This window comes from Branchiostoma belcheri, unplaced genomic scaffold, assembly GCF_001625305.1.
Source record: "Branchiostoma belcheri isolate BF01 breed outbred unplaced genomic scaffold, Haploidv18h27 scaffold94, whole genome shotgun sequence".
Classification (NCBI taxonomy): domain Eukaryota; kingdom Metazoa; phylum Chordata; class Leptocardii; order Amphioxiformes; family Branchiostomatidae; genus Branchiostoma; species Branchiostoma belcheri.
The window spans coordinates 840431-864177 of NW_017804620.1; the positions used below are offsets into that span (position 1 = coordinate 840431).

Genomic DNA, 23747 nt, shown 5'->3' on the forward strand with positions numbered 1-23747 from the left:
TCCAGATAGACTCCAGAACCAGCAAACTAACTTGTTGTGGCCCAACAGGAGAGATAAAATCACAACAAAGTTTCAACAAATCAACCTGTCATGGATCTGGAGTATCAAATTCCTTTTTGTCCTGCAACTAAAGTTATGATCCAGAAAAGTATCAGAAAGATCGAATCACATTTTGCATGAGCCTTTCTCAATACACATGAATTATCTTTGTCATAAGTACATGAAGGGTATTTTACATTTTTTGCTTAAAGTTTCTTTCTACATCAATACCGTGAAAATCTTTATACATATACATATTACCCATAAGAAAGTTCAAATATCACGACGTTGCATCATTTTCACTCTTTTTTCTTGATAATTTTAGTATTCACATTCTGTACAACACCGGTCATATTGAACAACTTTACTATAGAAAAGATATTTCTTCTACCATTTATAGCTAAGTACAGTACATGTATATACATCTATTACACAGTGAAATTCTCACTGAACTATGCATCAGTTTTTCACTTATAGTCATGGATAAAATAAAATCAAGGTTTTGAAGCCTTTGCTATTTCATAAAAGGATTAAATCTTCCATTCATATATTACACAAAGAATGTAACCGACATTTGGGAATGCTAAACATACATACAGTCAAGTGATGTGTCTCTTCTTTAGTCAAATTTTTAGTTCACTTTGTAACACATTAATCATACATATATATACATTGTTTAACCTTCTTCTTTTTTTTTTTTTACTACTGCCTAACCCTGTAACCAATACAAGTCTGGTGACAACAGGCTACAGCAGCAATGAGAAGGTTAACCCTTGTCCTGCTGGCATTTTTTACACAACGTTTTCAGATAATTTGATGTCGTAATCAGGTCACAGACCCTTGACTTGTTTTTCCCTGTAGTAACGTAGTTACTTCCGCATTTGTTGCATTTTGCTGCGGTGTGATGCGTTGCACGAGAAACACCCCCAAATCGTACCTATACAGGGCGCTATATATGGTACTGTATGTGCAACCCATATATATATATATATATATGGGTCCTGCAGGACATGGGTTTTGATATTATATCTTTCTGTCATGGTAAGTGATGATATTGCTGGTACATTGCACCAGCTTAAGTACTGTACCGTAATATTTACTTATTCTTGCTGAAGGACAACACTTTGTCTTGATATAGTCTTAAGGATGCACCTGGTATCTTAGATGTGTCCGTTCCTCGGCCTGTGCTTGAAGTTCTTCTCCAAGTTCAAGGTGATTTCTCTTTGAAGGTTTGGGACAGTCTGAAGAAAAGAACAAAAGGAAATGTTACCGACATTGACACATACATGTACATTGTAACATTATGCAGGGTTCAAAATACTTTTTTTTCTGCATACCTACGATCAGTAGACTGCTTTATCTAGAAACAAGCTCAAACACAGTTCTGGATAGTCCATGTGTATCCAGAACCATGCCTGGGGCAACTCTACATTCTTGGATACGCGGAGACTATCCAGAACCGTGCCTGATCCTAACCCTAACCCATTCATGCATAGAACTACATGTAGATAGGCACGGTTCTGCCTACAATAGGCATAGTAGGGATAGCCCTGGATGTGTAATACATTTAACTGTGAGTCAGCACTAAGGACAGGACCTGTACACAACATTTTACACCAGTTATTTTGGCTGTCTCCATTAGATTAATAAAAATAGAATGAATTCCATCACAGTCACATCAGTTCTTGATAAGCACATCTGACTGTGAGTTCAGCACCAAGGACAGGACCTGCGTATAACATTTCACTCTAGTTATTTTTTTGGCTGGATCCTGTATTAGGTGGATGATTCACAGATGATGTGATGAATTGTACCATGCAAGGTTCTCACCTTGAAGTTCCCCTCGGAGCGTATCCATGGGTGCTGTAGGACCTGCTGGGCCGTGTACCGCTGCTGAGGCTCCACCACCAGCAGGTGGTTAATCAGGTCCTTCGCAGCTGGAGGGGGAAGGTCAAACGAAGGTCATTTGAAGGTCAAATGAAGGTCAAATGAAGGTCAAATTAAAGTTGATTTACAGTTGATATTCAATTATAGGTATATCTATGGTACCCATTTTCTGTGGTTAATCAGGTCCTTCGCAGCTGCAGGGGGAAGGTCAAATGAAGGTCAATTGAAGGTCACTTCTAGGTTTATTGACAATTTTACTGAATGCTAGTACATTTACTGAACCCTTTTTCTCTAATTGTGAAGCTCAAAACAAAACAAACTTACAATTGGAGATATCTGATTTGATTTGATTTATTGAAATTGCAACAGTACAATACATGCGGAACAGAGGCAGCTGTTGCTGGTGTTGTGTCCCGCACATAGAAACAAATACTGGACAGACAATACTCATTTTCACTGAGGTTTAGTGGGGAAAGTCGTGTAAAGTGCCTTTCCCAAGGGTACAAGATCGGTGACACGGGCAGGATTCGAACCCGGGACCTCTTGGGCCTGGGCTGAACATGCTACCGCTACGCCACAGGACCCAACAAGTTCTAGTATTCACCACATTGGAGAACAAAACAAACAGACAGACAGACAGACTCACAGTCGGAGATGTTGTCCCAGTAAGGCGACAGGAACTCATACTCTCCAGTCTGGATAATCTGGAACAGTTCCTCCTGGTCCCTCTCCAGACTTCGGAAGGGTGGGAACCCGCACAGAAGGATGTACGTGATCACACCAGTCGCCCACATGTCCACCTCCAGCCCGTAACCTAGGCAACACACAAACAAACATGTAAACAACATATTACACAGGCCCACAGACAAAAAAACAAACACACAGGCTCATATGACAACCTCCAGGCTGTCACCTAGGTAATAACAAACAAATAAACAAACATGCAGCAAGGAACTTGGAAGTACTGATGTCTCTTTTTTATGTCACTAGACTATTTTACAGTTACAATAACATATACATGAATATAACATAGAGATAAATTAGCTGTTTGCAAACGATCATATTTAGAGCTCCTTCAAGATGGAAACTCCACAGACATGATAAGCAATTCAAGGTGCATTCTTAAGGTTCGTCATCATCTTCTTAAGGTGACCACCAGGTGAGACTACTCACCTTCCTCTCCCAGAATCTCAGGTGCAACGTAAGTGGGGGTTCCGCAGACGGTGAAGATGGGTTCGATGACCTCCATGGCCAGGCCGAAGTCCGCCAGCTTCAGGGTGTTGCTGCCGTCTCGGTTTCTCTGGACCTGCGGGGAAAAACAAATTTTAAATTAAAGTTATCTCGATCCAGTTTTAGCTGCTAAGACACCTTGTATGTTGCTGTAATGTTTTGTCATGTCTTGTCAGCAGGACAAGCCCTTTGTAATAGCCTCTGGCTAGTTGGGGTGAGGGTGGAACAGTCAACTTTTTTTTAAAGTCCAACTATGTGTGCATTTGGGAATTTTCAATGACAACTAAAGATTCTGAAGTACATGTAACATTTGCAAAGCAAAATGCATCATGTTTACCTTCAGACATGAACAGTCAACTTTTTATTTACAGAAGTCCAACTTTGTGTGCTGTGCCAAAGGTATGACCAGTGAGTCATTCCGCATTCTCTCTACCAGAAAGTTTTAAAATAAACAAGGAAGTTTAAGAATTAACGACCATCTGAGACACCGATTCCTGCTTTTTGTAGGACAAAGCTTCTGTTACAGACTTCCAGTCCAACCTAGTTCATGTCATTTCATTCCATTCCAAATTATTTTGGCTTGGCTCAGAGGAAAAGATGTTAGATGGGGAAATCAGGTCTATGAGCTACCAACTACAGTGGCAGCCAGTTAATTGCAAAACGCTTATAAGAAAAAGTCTGCTAATTGAAAAGAATTGTGAAAACCCAAACCGTTTCCCATTGACACCATTGTTTATCACGCCCCTTATTTGAAAAGCCAATGCCGGCTAATTGAAAAAAAATTGTCAAGTTGCAACACATTTTCAAACAAAAACATGCCAAACAAATCACCAAAATTGGCGGAAAATTTCTTATATCAAGACATCAAGCTGCCAAAAGGGACGAAGTTGTCTGTTTTGAACCACAAAGGAGGCCGAAATTTACGTTGATCGAGCGGTCGGGCGCACATCGGCACTACGTAATGAGAAGCGCGAGCCGGTTCATAGCCGCCAAATGCGGCATGCTTTTGTGTTCTTTTAGCCTGTTTATTCCAAGAACGTTTAATTTCTCATACAACTCATTTTTAATCATCAAAACCATGTCTCTACTTGTGTACTGCGCCATTATTTTGAGTTTATTTCGACTGCGACACGGCGCTATCGCCGCATCAACACGCCAAATGTGCCGCGAAAAACACCGCATGGAATGATGGGATACTGCTACCCACGCCGCGTCCGCCATCTTTGTTTACTTCCCTGAACGCTAATGCGAGAGATCCCCGTCAACTATCGCAAATTTCCATGTAACCTACGGACATCGTGAGCTAAAAAGTCATTAACATTGAAATGAACAGTTTATTGTTGCATTAGTTACGATAATTTTCGTGTGCTAGCCGGAGTTTCTGAAAATTAAGCGATCGAAGTGATCCTTTGTGCTATCGACTGCTTTCATGACGATCGTCTGCATTTTGTCTGTACGCTACTTGATTGAAGTTTTCCGTTAATCAAACTTTATTTTTTGCTACTTTCGTGATGTAAAAGTATGTACAGGCTGATGATTGTGCATGTATTCGTTGCTTGTTTTGTACGTAGCAAACGTAGCATTGTTTATTCGTTCGAGTAGAGCCTGTCGATAGCACATGATGTCTAACGTATCGCGGCGTTCTTCCAGTCTTGGAAAAACGAAAAAAATACATGTGTACGTCAACGAAAAAATTAAAGCAAATTTACCGATCTCAATAAAGTTCACTGTTTTTAATGCGTAAATGTGACTCGTGTTTGTATTCTTTGTGTCGTTATGTGTTCGATGCCCTGTCCACCCCCCACCCCCATAGTTTCAATGAAGGCCGAGAGTTTGAGCCTCAGAGTCTCTTAATCGGAAAGGCCGGGTATTTGAAAAAAATGTGCTGACAAATTGGCTTTTCAAATAAGCGGCTTCTACTGTACAATGTTTACATGACTAATGTCAAACATTCAAACAAGAGATATCCGTGCCTCACCAGTAGTTTTTCAGACTTGAGGTCCCTGTGAACAATGTTTTTACTGTCACAGTTCCTATTTTGTATACCAGTACCTGTAGTTTATATGTTGTATACAAAGTCGATAAAGTTTAGACATCCAGGTAACGAGATACATGTGTATGTTGCATATATTGTTGGAAATTATAAAAAAATATAATATCAGTGTCTCACCAGCAGGTTTTCGGGCTTGAGGTCCCTGTGGACGATGTTTTTACTGTGCAGAAACGCCAGAGCGCTGACCAGATCCTTCACCATGGAGGCCGCGTCTCTTTCCGTAAACTTCACGCTTTCTGTGATCGCATCAAACAGATCACCTCCCTTCACGTACTCCATTACCTGAAACAAACAAATGAAATGAAAATGAACTCACCAGATATTTGTTTGGAGCAGAAGAGAATAAACTGAGCAAAAACAATAATATTTTCCTTTGGTAAGGCCACACCAATTTAATTTGTTGGTTCTCGGATTTGTTGAAAATATGGTTAACTGGAAAAACCTAATGAAAGCAAAGTCTGAGGACCTGGTCGATGCCTCGGTGGACTCAGTGTTATGTAGTAAATATAGCCATATTATTCTAGTTTTTTTCCTAGCCCTCTCATTTTATGATGTCTGCTTGCTATCTTTTGAACTGAAATATATGAGAACCAACAAACTGAATTGGAGTGGCCTAAACAAGATAAATAAAATGAAAATGAACTCAACAAGAGGCCATATACATCAGGGCCCATCACCTTTCATTGAACCATGACAGGGGCCGACATCGTCTACCAGATACCTTTGACCCAGTGTTGACGTCACACTTCAAAGAAGCCACATGACAAGCCTCATCATCACTGGGTCAGTCTACTGAGGAAGACCAGAGTGACTGGTCGAAAGCTCTAGGTGAGAGAACTTTTTATTGTGTTGGACCAAAAGTTTTAACTCACCAGATAGATGTCGTGTTCAGATTCGTACTCCTCGAACAGTTGCACGATGTTCTCGTGCTGGCAGTGCTTCATGATCGCGATCTCATTCTCCACCATGTCCTCCTTTCCTCGCAGCTTGGACTTGTCGATGATCTTCAGCGCGTACTCCGAATCCGTGTTCTTCAGTTTCGACTCCTTCACGACCGCGAAGTTCCCGTCCCCGATCGTTTTCCCGATTTCGTAACGAGCTTTCATCTCCTTCTCTGTCACCTGCTTCCGCGGGTCCACCTGTGGAAGGAATGGATGTATGAATAAGGCCATGTTGATTTGATTATATGGATGACATCCACGCGCGCATGAATTTTCGGCCGTTTCAAAAAAAAAAAGTTTTCAACCATACTGTAAATCGTACAAAACAGTTGCAAAATGAGCAAAAATAAACCATAAGTTACAAAAAAAAATTAAGAAAAACTATACCAATGTCGTAGAATGCCAAAATCAAACGAAAAAAGACGAAATTGTAAAGAAATGAACTTGAAGACTAGATTATTCGCCAAACCATATTCTGTGCCATTTGCTCAACCCTCGTGACCACGTAGATTTCAGAATGAAAAGAACTTTTTTTTTTTTTTGCAAAACTTTTTATTTATTCGCACGCGCGCATCAGTTTTGGGGCTCCCGGAGGATGTCATCCATATACCTATCTCATACTAGCCACCCACTTATATAGTGAGATTTACCTTGAGTGCAGCTATCCTTGCTACTATTTTGTTGTGTACTGATGAATACAAAAACAAAAAACAACACCTACCTTGTGTTTTGACAGCCAGGTCTTCGGTCGGTAGCCCTTCGTGTCGTCTCCCATCGTAAACGCTCGGCTCTTCGCTTTCTTAGCCTGCTGGTCCTTCGACGACTTCGCCCGCGGACCGTTCTGGAAGTTTCTCCCCCGCTCCAAACCTGTGAAATTTCTTCGTATTTACTGATCTTCTTTGTTATACCGGTGCAATCGCTCAATTGGTAGAGTGCTCGCTAGAAGCAACTCTTTTTTTTTTTGAACAAGGATTTTTGTCTGTGGGTGAAGACCCAGTCTGACCCAGACTGACCCAGAGTGAAGACCCAGTCTGACCCAGACTGACCCAGAGTGAAGACCCAGTCTGACCCAGTCTGACCCAGACTGACCCAGTCTGACCCAGAGTGAAGACCCAGTCTGACCCAGTCTGACCCAGACTGACCCAGTCTGACCCAGACTGACCCAGAGTGAAGCTTGTCATGTGGCACAACATGTAACACAGGTTGACACAGATTGAAGATTGACAGGCAGCTGTGAGCCACTGATTGCCCACTAAATTGTTTCTTCCATGTATATGTACAATCAAGTGGGTATTGCTCACAACAGCACATTATGAAAAATAAAAAAGAATAAATAAAAAAACAAACCATCATGCAGCCGGGATAAGTCCTCGTCGTCCGACCAGTTGTGTCCGTTCTGTTGTCTCTCCGGTTTCCACCGCCCGCCCGCCGGTCTGTGGTCCTCATCCGCCCACCTTCTCCTCTCTTCCTGCCTCTCTCGTTCTCTCCTTCTGTCCTCCTCCTCCCACTGCTTTCTCACTCTCTCTCGCTCCTTCTCCTGCTGGAGTCTTTCTTCATCACGCATTATCTCCAACTGTCGTTCCTCCTGAATGAATGAATGAATGAATGAATGAATGAATGAATGAATGAATGAAAATATGAATGAATGAATGTTTCTTCATTTAACAGGTATACCAAGCTAGTAGGAGATAGGAGAGTTACGCCTAAAGGCGGTTTACCAGTTATGCGAAACAAACAAACAAACAAACAAACCTCCACCCTCCTCCGTCGTTCCCTCTCCAACTCGTCTTGCCACTTCCTTCTCTCTCGCTCAATCTCTTCCTCCCGGATTCTTCTCTCTCGTTCGATATCTTCTTCTCTCCATCTTCTTCTCCGCTGCTCGTCCTCATCGTGCCACATCCTCTCTCGTTCCTCCATCATCTCCCTCCACTGCCTCTCCTCTTCCCTCCACATTCTCTCTCTCTCCTCGATCTCTCTCTGCCACTCTCTCTCCTTCTGTTCCATCCACACTCGGTACTCCGCTAAATCATCCTGGTTGCCCTTTTTTCTGTCTCTTTTCTTCACTTTTTCCCCTAACGCCTTCTCTTCCTTCTTTCTTCTCTCCTCTTCCCACCTTCTTGCTTTCTCTCGTTCATCCTCCTTCGCTCGTTCCCTTTCTCTCTCCATCTGTCGGGCGAGTTCTCTCTCCTTCTCCACCCTGCTCATTCGCTCCCTCCGTTCCCTGTCCACCTCCAACATTCCGTCGTGTCTGAAGTCGTGGTTGTTTTGTCGGCGCGCCTTCTGTTTCCCCTGGCTTCTTCTGACCAGGTTCTGAGCGTACGGACTGTCCGGGAAAACTTCCTCCAGAATGTCCTGCACGTCGCTCGTGGTTATCTGTTCCCTTCCGGTCGCGATGAACATGTCATCCTCTCGAAAGAAATCCCCGATGCCCCTCACCTCCCTCCCTTTCAGGTTGTACAGCTTCTTGACGTGGTTGTTTTTCCAGCGAGGCTGACCGAGCGCCTCGGATATATCCGCGATCAGCTGCTCGAAAGTCTGGACCGACCGACGATTGAGCAGAATCGTGATCTTAGTTCTCGGGCGGTCGCCGTTTCTCACAACCGTGATGACTTTGGGTTTGAGCGGGCTGTTGTCGGAATGGACGGTGTGGCTGTTTGTACGTTTGGGGGGGCCGAATGTCCCCGACCCGGACTGGGGGGCCCGGCCGAAGGAACTCCTCCCCCCGGTGCTAGGGGGGTACGTGGCGCGGGGGTTGTAATCGTTGTGGAGTGAGTACTTGCCGGTCGACCAGTGGCTCGGATCCTGGATTGGGTTTTTCGCTTCTGGAAGGAGAAAAAAAAAAGTGGTGTGAGACCTAATTATTTCTGTAATGTCATATACTGCAAATGGTCAAATCTTTCAACTTGCTGAACATCTCTGTTAATTATAACCATCTCATGTTGTACCATGTACAATTGTCGAGCAAGAAATTAATTCATTCATATAACTACATTAAATAATTCATTTGTACGGTTCCTGAGACACTGAGTTTCCTTTTCACAGTCTATGTGATGCGTACAAAGTTAGGCCTGTTATACCAAGCCAGCCAACTTTGTAGTAGATGTTGTAGTACAACTCTGAAATTCCTGCAGTCATTGGTTGACACTAGATGTAAAATCTGAAGTCCTGCAGAGTGTCCTTGCGAGGCACACTACCCATCAAATTGCTAACAAAGAAAAAAAGGGCAACCAGACTAAATTCCTTTTACATCATCAACAGAAGCGAATACTATTCCCAAAAACCAGTAGATGTTGGTTTGACAACAGTTACTCAGAAATTCCTGCAGTCTTCGGCAGTTTTCTGATTAGCCCAGTTCTAAAAAAACGGGAGTAATTCAACCAGGCCAGCTATGTTGTCTATATGCAATCAGAAAATAGCACATAAAAGCTCCCAAAGACCCTGAAGACCCCCAAAACCTCCCATGCTATGGAGGCTTAAAGCAGGCACTGGTTTAACAACAGTTACTCAGAAATTCCTGCAGTCATGGCTGTTAGAACCAAACGTCAGAACTGAAGGCCTGTAGAGTGCCCTTACCCTTGCTACGGGGGTGTGAGCAAAGGACTAGTTCAAGTGCACAAACTGGAGAGAAGGGGACAATCCACAATCCAGCCTGGACACGTTTGTAATCTATGGATGTCGGAAAGTTTTTCATGTTTTTACAGAATCATAACAACACAAACATTATTCCATCAAACATGTCAATTTTTGAAAAATCGACACCAAAACTTAACTCAGTCTAATAGAAAAGAAAAACCCTGACAAAAAATATAACAATGGCAGCCGTAAAAGTCAAAGACACTGGCAAAAAAACAATGAAAGAAAAATAAACAATATCACAGGTTTTAGTCCTTAGGACATGTTCTTTTCAAAATTGTCAATCTAAAACAAAAATTTGCACCAAAACTTAACTCAGAGTCTGATATGAAAAGAAAAACCATGATAAAAATATAACAATGGCAGCTGTGAAAGTCAGTCTGGCAAAAAAACAACGAAAGAAAAATAAACAATATCACAGGTTTCAGTCCTTAGATAGGACCTGTTCTTTTCAAAAATGTCAGTTAAAAAAAAAATTTGCACCTGGTCCAAAAAATTAACTCGGAGTCTGCTATAAAAGAAAATTACCTTGATAAAAATATAACAATTTTAGTTGTAAAAGTTAAAGACACTGACAAAAAACAACGAGACAAAAAAATAAACAATTAATATAATCACAGGTTTTCTATCATGAAAGTTCATCTGTGTTCAAAGAAGCCACGTGACAAGCTTCACTGGGTCAGTCTACTGAGGAAGACCAGATCTAGTGAGAAAACTTTTTGTGTTGGCCCTAAAGTTTTAACTTTAAACATCACAGGTTTTCATTGTGAAAACCTGTTCATTTTTTTTCTGGTCATGTGATGCGAGAACGACCCTTGTCGGCCCTCGGCTCTATTCAGATGACGCGGGCCGTTGCCAGGCAAACATCCGCGTTAAGAACCGACGGAGCATGACACGCAGAGGTCAGGGGTCGGGTTCCGGGGTTGCCATGGTGATGTGGAGAGTGAAGCATGCTGGGGTCACCAACCCTGGCCAGTAATGCGATGTTTCCTTTTCATGTACAACAAACGTTCTTATAACAACATCGAAGGCGTCCTACTAACGTGGATAATGTACTTGACTGGATTTAGCATTTACTAAGACTCGAGATTTGTAGAGAAGCTTTTTTTTCTCGAGCTGAAAGAGCTAAAAAAAGTCCAGACTATTATTCACGATGAACAACCAGACAAACAAACTGGTAACCAAGACAACCAGTACGTACAGCCATGGCGCCTGAGTGGAGAAAAGAACACAAAACTATGTAATACATACAACAGCAACTTTCAATGTTACCAAATTACAAAAGCTAAAACAATTGATACGCCAAAAAGCAGTTACTTAACTGTTTTTTGGCGTATCGTTTCACCTGGATGTCTAACCTTCATCAACCTAAAATAATTGAGTTTTTTTTAAGTAGTGTTTCGAAAATTGTCAGTAGAATGGAAGTAATGAACATTTTGAGCTCAGGATAGGCAAATTTAGCTTCAGATTACTAAGGTGTGAAATACCATATATTGTGGCACGTGCCTGTGAAACAGGTGGGCTACTCTGACAAGTCTGACAAGTCTGACAACTTAGTTTGTAACAAGATCTGTTCAGACTAAACAGAAATTGCCTTGTTCTCCTTTTCAACCAACTTGTACTTTCTAGATCCACTGTACAAACGCTGTTTTTGCACCTAACACCAGCTGTATGTACCAATTCTCCTGTCCTGTCAAAGATCCTGGTAACTCTACAGTTTAAGACATTTTACAAACAGACATTCATCCAGTGAGAAACTCCAAATGTGCCCTGCTGGCTTTTGGCTTTGTATTACTTGTAGTACTTACTGATATTACTGTACTGGACATATAAGGCATAACCAGGAAATTTAAAAACTAGCCAGAGCCAATCTATTTATGCTCGTCTACCATTATAACAGGTGTCAATTTTAGATTTTTGAATGCAAGTTACAATCAAACTAGTGCAAGTGACTACCTGTACACAAGGACCACCTGGCTCTAATTCTAGCTGCTTTTTGCTTGCCCCTTTAAGTTAGAATACTTAGATAATTTTCCTATTGACATAAGCATTAAGAATCCAGTCTCTTGTGACCACCTGTCCACATAGACTGGCTTTCCTGAGTGGTCTTCTTGGGTGGGTGATACAATCTATACGTCTTGAAAGCTCTCATTGTAATCAGTTGTAAAGCACAACATTCTTTAGTTCCCCAGACATATACTTGCCCATGCTAACAAGGAAAAAAGGCAACCTGAGACTAACTTCCTTTCACATCTTCTCAGAAGAAGCGAATACTATTCCTGAAAACGAAAACGATTTTGTTAGAAGAAGCCACAGTAAGACTTACTATTGAGTGTGCTGAGTAGCATTTTGTCCCCAGACATATTTGCGATACACACTGCCCATGCTAACAGTAACAAGGAAAAAAGGCAACCTGAAGCTAAATTCCTTTCACATCATCAACAGATGTGAATACTATTCCTGAAAACGAAAAAGGATTTGTTCAAAGAAGCCACATTGAAACTTACTGTGAGTGTGTTGACTAGTAGCCTTGCGTCCCCAGACATACTTGCAATACATGCTGCCCAAAATTATGCTAACAAGAAAAAAGGCAACCAGACTAAATTCCTTTCACATCATCACAGAAGAAGCGAAAACTATGTACTCCTGAAAATGAAAAAGCTCACCCGGGTTTGAGAGAAACCTTTGTGAGTGAGTGAGACTTACTGTGAGTGTGTTGAGTAGCAGCCTTGCATCCCCAGACATATTTGCGATACATGCAAGAAAAGACTAACTACATGTAATGTACGCTGAAATATTCTCTTTAAAAATGCTAACAACCAGACTTTCCAGAACCTTCAGAACTTCCAGAATCTTCAACAGAAGAAGCGAACACTATTCCTGAAAATGAAAAAGGAGTTTCTTACTGTGAGTGTGTTGAGTAGCAGCCTTGCGCCCCCAGACATATTTGCGATACACGCTCCCCATGTCAGGCCTACCCTCCATTCCCCTGTAATACGACGGTGTCAAGTTGGCTCCGACCGAGTGACTCGTGTTCTCACATCGGTACCGCCCGGGTTTTACATGACTCCACTGTCCAAGCTCCGGATTCTCTCGCTTTAAGCTGAACATCCAACAAGCCCACACAATCCCGATCGTCCGTGGCAACAGGTTTGAGAAAAGAGAACCTCTGCGGCGGTGAGTCAGTGTGATTTTAGGAGAAAGCTGCTGTTATTGGTCACTCTGACACCTGTTACAACATGGCAAACTGTCTTTAAACAGCGACAGGACCCCTCGGCGTTGCCAAGGGCAACCGTGCCTGACTGATTCCTCTTTCTCACCTTTTATTCGTCAAACAACCCTCCAAAAACTTCATTTTAAATCTCAGAAGGAATATCCAAAAGAAATTTGCCCGGTTAGTTGACTTTTAGTACACCAGATGATGGAGTTTTAGAAAGAAAGTGCACAAACGTGAGCAGGCACTGTTAAAACGTTAAACCAGCGCCCCAGGAAAAAAGCCCTTGACGGCACTTATGAGTAGTTAAGAAGGTAAGTCTCTTAATGGGTGCTTAGCCGGGCTGTGTTTTCATCTGCAGCGAGCGTGAGCGCACTGCGTAGTTACAAATATTTGTTTACTTGCCAGTCGCACGGTCGGGGCAATTCGACACTCAAGGCGCTGAGTTTAGGTTGTAATTATACTTAACCTTCCGCCCAGGGGCAAACATGCACCTGTTACCTGCTCTTGGCTAGTTTTGAGCTTAAAGTGCAGGTGAAAATGTAAAAACCTACAGTTAAAACTGTAAATGTTGCAGTTTACTGTTACTCTTTATAGAATAACCATTGGATTTTTCCATCCGATGTTTCTATATATATGAACTGATGAAATTATTTGCAGGCGAAACTGTTATACTTTGATTTTCTACACTTTTCTCTTTTTTGGCTTAAAGTCTTACTGTAAAGAACTAGCTTAATTTGTAGCTTGTAATTAGTACAATTCACCTGGAACATGGTAACAAAATACATCCCTGAAAGCTGCCATTGGACAAGAACTTAGAAAACCATATAGATTCAACCTATACATTAGAGACAATTTTGTGTGGATTTCCATCCTTTTCCTCTTTTAAATATGCTCCTTTTCTGCAGAACAAGGTTAATTATTAGCCTGTAATTACAGCATAATTAACCTGGAACCATGGTGACAAATACACCCTTACAACCAGCTATTCGACAGCAAGAACTGGAGTCATAGATGCAATCAATAGATAAAAACAGTCATCATAGGGCCACACCAATTTAATTTGTTGGTTCTCGGATTTTGTCAGAAAACATTTGAAGCGACAGGGCGGGAAAAAAATGAGAATAAAAACACAGGTCTAGGCATCCTATTATACATGTAGCCCCAAATGCTACAATAGGAGCCATGAAGTGAACACAAAAGGCTGGGCTGATATTTAAACAACGAACTTTGAATTTTTAATCAAATCACTGCATTGATATATGGAGAAACTGTAACAGCTATAGGAAGAAAATGACTTTCCTCAACTGTAGTGGGCAAAATATGAGCATTTTTGAGTTGATTCAGAATCAGAATCTTTCAAAGAGGTGAATCCGAGAACCAACAAATTAAACTGGTGAGGCCCAAGTAATCAAAGATCAGACATGACTAGAAAGCCTGAAATGCAAAAAAAGCACAAAACCAGAGGACTTGAGAGGAACAGTTTTTCAGGGTCAAGGGTCGGGTCAGGTCGTGTGTTTGCACAGCGACACTACAAGGTCACGCCATGACTCAAGAAACCAGTCAAGACTCAAGGGCAAGATATGAGAAGATGGAGCCCACCCCTCTCCTTCCACTGCCTTTTACCTCCCCAACCAAAGTCAGGTCGACCATTTTACACCTGGGTGGAGTGAGGAAAGTCATGTTTCCCAAGGAAACAACGTCTAGCCAGGAATGCCAGGAATAAAACTTGCGACTTCGCGATGTTGTTCCCACTAGCCTAACTGCTTGATCATTCAGAGCCACGTCCGATGATATGTGACGAAAATCAAAAAGTGTTCAGAACCTTAAAGTCTGTGCCAAGGTGAAATTCTCGTGTTTAGGCCACACCAATTTAATTTCTTGGTTAACGGATTCGCCGCTTCATTTTTTTCTGATTTGCAAATAAAAATAAAAATTCAGAATCAACTGCAAAATGCTCATATTTTGCCCTGAACAGTTGAAAACAGTCCTTTTCTTACTACTTGTTACAGTCAGTCCATCTTTCAATGCAGTAGTATCATTAAAAGTTCAAAATTCATTGTTTAAATTTTGAACCAGCCTGGTATGTTGACTTCATGGCTCCTATCGTACCATTTTGGGCCATAATAGGATGCCTAGGCCTGTTTTTATTTTTATTTTTTTTCGCCCGCCCGCTCCATTATTTTTCTAGAAAAAATCCGTTAACCAAGAAATTAAATTGGTGTGGCCTTATCTCTAGATACTGTATCCACAACTGACTAGCCTAACCACTGTCTTGGACTTTTCAGAAACGAGAATGTAAAAACAAAGTTTAACTTGGTTATAGAGGTCCTTTCTTGTGTTTGGAACAAAGCTTGAACTCTATAAATATGGATTCTACCAAAACAGATGAGTTTTCATAGTGTTATAAAGTTTAAGCTTTTTCCAACAGACTTAGGAAAGAACTCACCATAAATTTTTGGTTGATCCCGTCAACCTTCGTCAGATGTGTGATGCAATCGCTGACTTTCTGGAAGTTGACGCAAAAATCAACCAAAAATTTATGGTGAGTTCTTTCCTTGTGTTGGAACAAGGCTTGAACTGACTATAACTATGGATTCAACTAAAACAGACGAGCTTTCAATCACAAGTTTGACTTACTAGCGCCGTATCCTGCGTTCCAGTCGACGCGGTATTCCTCGGAGCCGTACTTGATCCTCTGGAAGCGCTCGAACGAGGCGCAAACGTACGACTGTCCGTCCTTCAGCTCATCCACACTCGTGATCTGGGTCCCGCTGATCGGCGTGTAGATTCTCCTTACTCCGTACGGCAGGTTTACAACCTGTGACAGTTAGATAGAGTTATCAACCAAGGATTGAGGTGTTCACGAATTCATTCTTTCCTAGAACTATCGCAGAGTGGAACTCGCTGTCACCAAGTACAGTAGGGGCATTGTCATTAGATAGCTTTAAACAATGTCTAGAGTTAGATGTTCAAGGGTTAGGTGTAACAAGTCGTTTCGTGTAATGTAGCCAGCTGCCGCCGCGCCGCGTGCCTGCGAAGCTGGTGTGTTACGCACAAGGGCTATACCGGCTATGCAGATACAGAAATTGCTTTGATATCAATTATTATCATGTTTATCGTACTTTTCTGTGCTGTAAGTCAGTAGTCAGGGATTCTTAATGATGGAAAAATGTTTAGTACCTTGTTCAGATCCTGTAGCAGCTCCCCGAAGGTGAGATATCGATGCGGGGTGATGCGAAACTTTCTCCCGTGGAAGTACAGATATTAAAATAATCATATAATAATTATGTATAATTATGTATAATTATAATGATGATAATTTTGGGTTCTAACCTTGTTGAGATCCTGTAGCAGCTCCCCAAATGTCAGATATCGATGTGGGGTGATGCGGAACTTTCTCCCGTGGAAGTAACGGTCTCCGTTCTTGTAAAATCGGACGCGTTTGGGTCTGCGGAGGTCCTTGTACGTGTCGTCGGTGATGTCGCGAAGCTCCTGAGAAATCTTCCCGTCCGTGAAGCGACTGGCCATGGCGGTCATTCCTGCGCCCTTCATCCGACCTTCACAACTTCTCCTCCCCTCCTTCTGCTCGGAAAATACAGTGAAGACAATTATTAATATCAATTTAATGATAATAATAATGTCACTATCCGTTTATCGTCTCGCATTCCCCGTTGCTCGAGGTTTGGACGTGGAATGTTGCCCTGGCCTGATTGCTGCTCTCCAGCTGCTTCTGTCCTGTGGGTCAGCCTTTTGAAGCTTCAGTAATGATAGTAATGATGTAATGATAATGATTTAATGATAATGATAACGAAGAGTGGCCATGGCGGTCATTCCTGCGCCCTTCATATGACCTTCACAACTTCTACCGAGCCTCCTCCTGGAGGTAAAACAGGGTCAAGGAACTTAAAAAACTCTGGGAATTTCTAAACACCTAGTAAAAGAGACATGTAAATGATAGATGTGGATATTAGTGGTAACATACATTTGTAGGCTATGGTTTTATTTGTGCACCTGTTTTGTATATGATTTAATCACAAGATGAGAATATGATAGACTAACGTAGTGGTAGCATAGTTTAATATGTATATGTAACTGTTTTGTTAATGACATATAGTATAATGCATGTACAGAATAGTGACAACATACAGGTTCATAAACTAAATAGTTTTGTCTGCTCTCGTTTATCAAGACTACAGCTAATGATGTTTTACCTTTAGACTCTGTTCCAATAGCCCAAGTGGGTTTTACCTTTAGACTCTGTTCCAATAGCCCAAACCTAACTAATGCAATAAAGATCATTCATTTGTTCATTCACTCCTGGGTTCTTGCCCCTGCAAAAACTAAAGATATCTAGCTTCTGGTACAAAGGCAAGATTTCTAACCACCGAGCGATATGCACTACGTGCAAACTGTGTACTAAAGGTGTTTTACAAGTAACAGAGTCAACAAACTAATTGTTTCTCAACTCAAAAAATTTGTGTCCCTTGCAGGGATCCACACAAAAAAAGGCTAGGGTCGGCAGTTTTTTCTAGGCAAGGGTCTGTCAGAAAACAAGAAACACACCATTTTTTTCCTAGGCCTTACGTGCAAAACTGTGTGTACTAAGCTTTTACACGTAACAGAGTCAACAGACAAAGGTGTTTCTCTGCGTAACATGTCGGCTTTACATCCTTACCTGTGTCTACCTGCTCAGGTTACCACTAATCCAGATTATCCCTACACACAACTGTGTAAAGCCTGGCCTTGTGAAAGGGTTCTGCTGTATTGTACAACAACAAGGCCATTAGGACAACGAGATTTCTGTATAGCCTCCGTAGCAGGCTTATAGAACTGAGGGTTTGGTGGTTTTCGGCTGTTTTCTGATTCAAGCCCAGTTCTAAAAAACAGAGGTAATTCAACCAGGCCGGCTATGTTGTCTATATGCAATCAGAAAATAGCACATAAAATCTCCCAAAGTCCCAAAACCCCCAGTTTTTATATGCTATGGAAGTTTATTCCTGTACAACTTTTCACAACAAAAAACTCGCTTAAAGCTTTGGGACTCGGGTGTCTTTTATTCAGTAGTCTGGAGGCATGAATCTAAAGACTACATCAAAAGATAGTCTGAGTACTGCATCTATTAATAATTTAGTAGTTTCTAAGCAAGGGTCTTTAAGTCTGAAAAGCACCTGATTCTTAAAGGTTACAAAATATTCTGTACCGTAACAGACCATGACTTTTTTGTACTGTTTGATTTTGAACCTCTATGATTTCTGACCAAGCAGGTCTTTTCTACAAACAAAAAGACCACTAAATCAATGCAGAAATCTTGCTTATACTTATTTTGTAGTTCCTGAAAATGGCAAATTTGGGATAATCTTTGAACATAAGTTTTGGTTACTACATTACAGAACAAAAAACATTTAATTCATTAACTTGTCTGATTTTTTTAGACCTGACAAGAGAATCAGGTTTGTAAATTTTACCTAATGGATTTTTTCTTCTTCTTCTTCAATACTCTCCAACCACCCCTGGTGGGGTATCACTGAGAGGGGGGGGGTGCGACGGACTATGGCTACGCGGCCAGAATCCCGGCCTTGAAGGCCTCTACTGTCTGGGCTTTTACTAGCTGGCCCGGCAACTTGTTCCACTCATTTATCGTTCTTGGAAAAAATGAAAATCTAAAACAGTCTGTTTTGGCAGGTATTGCTTGAAATTTATATTCATGACTTCCTCTGGTACGCCTGTGGGCAGGTTTGAGGTATTGTTCCATTTGAATATTAATATGTCCATGAACAATTTTCTGAACCAATCTTTAAGTTAACAACCTGAGCAAGCCTCTATTACCTATACTATAGCACACCTGTAGGAGCACACCTGTCCAGGTAAACACTCCTACCTGCCGCTCACACACCTGTAGTGTTACCTGCACACACCTGTACTGTTTGCTCACCAGTCATGAGTAGACTTTGGTCCTCTTTGATGTTTTTATTTGGGCAATCGAAATTGCAATGTCAGATCGGCTTTCAGATTAACCTCCTTAGTGCTACGTCTCTTCATGGTCACTTCAGTGTTGGTGCAAAAGGACCAACTTAGCAGGGTTAAGGTTAAAGTCCAAACGGAGAACACTTTCAAAAGCTTAATTTTTAACTACTGAAGTGATGATGTATATTGGCTCTCACTATAATACATATTAATACATGTAGTAATACATATGATAGCAATGAGTTACGCCAAAGGGCTGATATGCTAGCCTCCGTAGCAGGCTTATAGAACTGGGGGGTTTGGTGGTCTTCTGCTGTTTTCTGATTAGCCCAGTTCTTAAAAACGGGGGTAATTCAACCAGGCCGGCTATGTCGTCTATATGCAATCAGAAAATAGCACATAAAAGATCCCAAAGACCCTGAAGACCCCCAAAAACCCCAGTTTTTGGCATGCTATGGAGGCTACCTATCTATAAGGAATTCCACTATCCATATAACCCCCTTAGGAAGCCCTGGTGGAGGCTATCACAAGTAGTGCAGTGCTCCAGTTAAGGACCCTCCAAACGCTTTTCCCCAACACACACATCAGAAAAAATGCGTCATAGTTTACAGTTTTGGTTGACAAATGGTTGACAAACTTTTAATTTATAAATTTGAACAAAATACCATGGATATATGACTTGATAAAGAGAGTTGGCAGCCAAAGTGTATGATGAAGTTTAATTATCACTAAACAGTTACTGTACATATAATATATAACCTCCTTGGTCTATCACTCCTTTATCTACAATTAAGCAAAATTTGGAAGTGATAATTGTACAATACAATTTCCTAGAAATAGCTGTGGCTTCACTCTAGGCTGTATATAGCTTAGCTAATGAACGGACCAATGTAGTCTGGTGTGAAGTGTCAAATTCACAGTAAGGTGCAAATTAGAATGACTCACTAGAATCACAGACTATAACCTCATTTGCACTCAGGCAGGCATTCGGCACCGAATGTGTATTCATTATTATTGTAGCCTCCATAGCACATGCCAAAAACTGGGGTTTTGGGGGTCTTCATATAGACAACATAGCTGGCCTGGTTAAACTGGGCTAATCAAAAAACAGCCAAAGACCACCAAACCCCCAGTTCTATAAGCCTGCTACGGAGGCTAATTAGAAAACAGCCGAAGACCACCAAACCCCCAGTTCTATAAGCCTGCTACAGAGGCTAATTCATTATGGGGTTAGGTAACAAGGAAATAACAACAACATTACTGACTTCCTGTGGTTAATTCAGTTTAAGTCATTAAAAAGCAATTTTCCACGAATGACCTCACATCTGTTCCTGATTTATTTATCCATCTGTCAAAGACAAAATGGGGGTGGTCTGGGGCTTAGGCCGACTTTAGACTGACGACAGTATACGATCGCACGACAATCGTTGTGTGCGACGGCTGACTTTAGACACATGACCAGGAAGTGTGGCGGACACCCGCAGCGCAGGAGGGCACGCCGCACGCCAATTCAAAATGGCGAGAGAACCCCTTTTTTTCGGCATGCTGCAGAAGATTGTTTTTAATCTGCTTTTAACTCGTTGTTCTGTGATCTTCTGTGGATGAGACTCCTAGTTTGTGCCCAGCAAAGAAGGGGTATAAGGGAATATACTCCCCGGGTTTGAACCCGGCGTTCAGTGCTGCCGTCGGCCTGGCTATATTGGCCGGGAAAGGTGGATCGGCAGATCGGTTCGTACCGGAGAAGTAGCGATTGGTGGCTGGGGATTGTACTAGACACGTATGGCGATATAAAGTCTTTGGTTTGATGGCATTTAATGATACTGGCGATGAGCTTGGACATGAAATAACACTTGCAGGCTTATTTGCATAAGGCCAATGACCTCCCACTTCCTTCGCCGGCGACGGTTCACTTTAGACGGTGGAAAATCCTACTCGGACCCCCCGCTGAAGGATCGCACGATAGGGTCCGAGGTGGTAGTGACGACGATTCGAGGATTACCGTCGTGCGACTATTTTGATCGTCTTTAGACGGCTGTAAAATACCGTCGCCGGCAACATCTTGACGATAAACATTCGTGCGACTATTGAACCGTCGTCAGTCTAAAGTGCCCCTTAGTATCTTTTGTAAAAAGCACACTGTAAAACAACACCATTACACACTTCAAAACAGTAGAAGAATAACCGTTGACATGGTACGTTGTCAGATGTTGTCCTTACATGTTTGTAAGTTTTGTGTCTGTGTATCTGTATCTAATTTCCTATCCAAAACATTTGTGTACAGTGTACTGCCTACAGCCGCCACTCGACTAAACAAACTCATTTTGCACGTCCCAAAACCAGGACATGTGTTTAGAATTAGCTGGACTGAGAATTTATAGAAGGACATTTTAGCTACATCAAGGAGATGATCATGATCATGAACAATGTAGCTCCTCTTTTTAACGAATAGTATACAGTGTTGTTTGAAATTCAAGTGGACTGAATAGTACACTGTGTTTTGTTTTTGTTGTGCTCTTATCAGACTAGCCTCTACCATAGCCTCCGTAGCAGGCTATAGAACTGGGGGTTTGGTGGTCTAATCGGCTGTTTTTTTTATTAAAAAACGGGGGTAATTCAACCAGGCCGCTATGTTGTCTATATGCAATCAGAAAATAGCACATAAAAGCTCTCAAAGACCCTGAAGACCCCCCAAAACCCCCAGTTTTTGGCATGCTGTGGAGGCTAGCTAATGTCAGACCCGTTACGTTTCGTTACGCTTTGGACTCTACTAAACATATCCGGCTGGTTTTACACGTCAAAATACACCACAAAGACAGTCTTTACCTCCGTGTAAAACCTTGCTGTAACCTTACCTGCACCCCTCGCGATCTGACATGTTGTGCTTCGAGTAGGAAACACGATAAACACAAAGGCAGAACCGCGGAACTTGTTTGCCCCTCTCGGTAAACTGTTGTACCCGGACATATTATATATCACACACAGGTAACGATAGCCTCCGTAGCAGGCTTATAGAACTGGGGGTTTGGTGGTCTTCGGCTGTTTTCTGATCAGCCCAGTTCTAAAACGGGGGTAATTCAACCATGACCTGTCTATATGCAATCAGAAAATAGCACATAAAAGCTCCCAAAGACCCTGAAGACCCCCCAAACCCCAAATTTTTGACATGTTATGGAGGCTAACACAATGCGGGTTTAGAACACACACTTTCACCTAGCTAATATCAGGTTTCATGGCTACACTAGTCCACGCAAAACCGCAATCTCGGCGTGCCTTACCTGTTTTCCTGCGTGTTTCCCCGCCTGTAGAGTTAGGACGTGTGTCGGGCTCAGTTCCTGGTGTATTTTCTGCGCCCTCCCCAGCTCGCCTGATTATCATGTTGCCATGGCGACGGCCCGCGCGGCTCTAGTCCCAAAGGGCAAATAAACGGTGCTAGGCGTGACGTCAGCACTTCAGGTCAGCAGCGTGCGTGCAAGCGGCTGGGTTGTCAAGCAAGAACTACTAGTATTGTTTTCTTTAATGAAATGAAATGACTACCTTTATTGTACATTCATGCCACGACGGGCTAGGTACAGGTCAAGATACTGAGTATGACAGACACATAACAAACGTATATAGAAAATTGGAGACAAAAGATGCACTACTTGACTTAGACATACATACATAAGGAACATACAAGGGTACTATACTAGGCTAATACATAGTGTTCTAGTCACTGAGCTAATGTGAAATCATGGAGGTAGAATGAAGTCTGAGGTCTGAGATATTTTGCTGGCTACATTTATATGCCTTCTACCTTCTACAGATAGAACGCCCTTTAATAGGCAGTGTCAAAATCCACAGGCTACTCTCCAAGCAGAGGTTTCATTTGGGCTTTTATAGCTTCTTTTTGGCGTCTTTTTTGTGCTTTTTTACCGGGCTGCACACAAAAATGCCAGTATAAAAAGCCCGATATAAAAGCCCAAAACGCGCCAAAAATAACCCCCAACCTCTGCTTGGAAAGTAACTTCAGGTCAGGACCTAGCGTGCGTGCAAGCGGTTTGGTTGTCAAGCTACAACTATTGTTTTCTTTAATGTGAGATGAAGTCAAACGTCGAAACATCTTTTTATTATTTTCTATTGTGACTACAATTACTTACACGCAGGGTCAAATTCGCATGCTACTCTCCAAGCAGAGGTTTGGGTTTTGTGTTTTTTGGCGTGTTTTAGGCTCTTTTATTTTATCGGGCTATCTTTTTTTTGCAATGCTAATAGTGCTATCTTTTATTTTACGCCAACCCCATGAAAAAAAAAAAAAGAAAGCACACTGAAATACCTAAAAACACGCCAAAAATAAGGCAAAACTAGGAGAGTAACTAAACTTCAGGTCAGGACCTAGCGTGCGTGCAAGAGGAGGGCTGTTAAGCTAGAACTATTGTTTTCTTTAATGTGAAATGAAGTTTGAAGTCTGAGATCTTTTGTTGGCTACATTTTATATGCCTTCTACAGATAGAACGTCCTTGATAGGTCATGATACATTAGTGCAACTTTCACTCAAAGAAAACGCCGGGTGTCAACATGCTTTGTTCCTTTTTAGGACCTGTCTTGCCATTTCAAATTTGTGAAGTCATTTTCTAAATTTCATGGCCAATTAACCAATATCAGTTTCCCACGGAGCTTTTCCGCGTAGAGTCTTTGAATTCATGTCAAAAAAATTCAGAAACTTCTGAATTGGGAGAAAATCTACTCAGATTCCATTCTGGTTATTTTTAAGACAGGTTCGTTTCGAAGACCGCTAGTCCATCTA

At 41.8% G+C, this 23747-nt stretch overlaps 1 protein-coding gene across 1 annotated transcript; it reads right to left on the reverse strand.

Annotated features, from left to right (window-relative positions):
* Nucleotides 1–968: 968 nt before the first annotated feature.
* On the reverse strand, nt 969–22325 carry LOC109461578 (serine/threonine-protein kinase DCLK1-like). Its single transcript, XM_019757951.1, has 12 exons — nt 22240–22325; nt 16334–16582; nt 15638–15818; nt 7903–8972; nt 7498–7735; nt 6872–7017; nt 6082–6348; nt 5327–5491; nt 3100–3232; nt 2573–2740; nt 1870–1976; nt 969–1280 (listed from the first exon to the last, which is right to left on the reverse strand). Exons 2-12 carry the CDS (start codon nt 16550–16552, stop codon nt 1200–1202), a joined length of 2775 nt encoding a protein of 924 aa, XP_019613510.1. The 5' UTR covers nt 16553–16582; nt 22240–22325; the 3' UTR covers nt 969–1199.
* Between the last annotated feature and the right edge of the window lie 1422 nt (nt 22326–23747).

Excerpts from the sequence above, each read along its gene's own strand:
- LOC109461578 (XM_019757951.1), bottom strand. The coding sequence starts at position 16,552 with ATGAAGGGCGCAGGAATGACCGCCATGGCCAGTCGCTTCACGGACGGG. Across the intron at positions 15,819-16,333 it reads TGCTACAGGATCTCAACAAG|GTTGTAAACCTGCCGTACGG; the intron begins GTTAGAACCCAA and ends TAACTGTCACAG. Across the intron at positions 7,018-7,497 it reads CTTATCCCGGCTGCATGATG|GTTTGGAGCGGGGGAGAAAC; the intron begins GTTTGTTTTTTT and ends GAAATTTCACAG.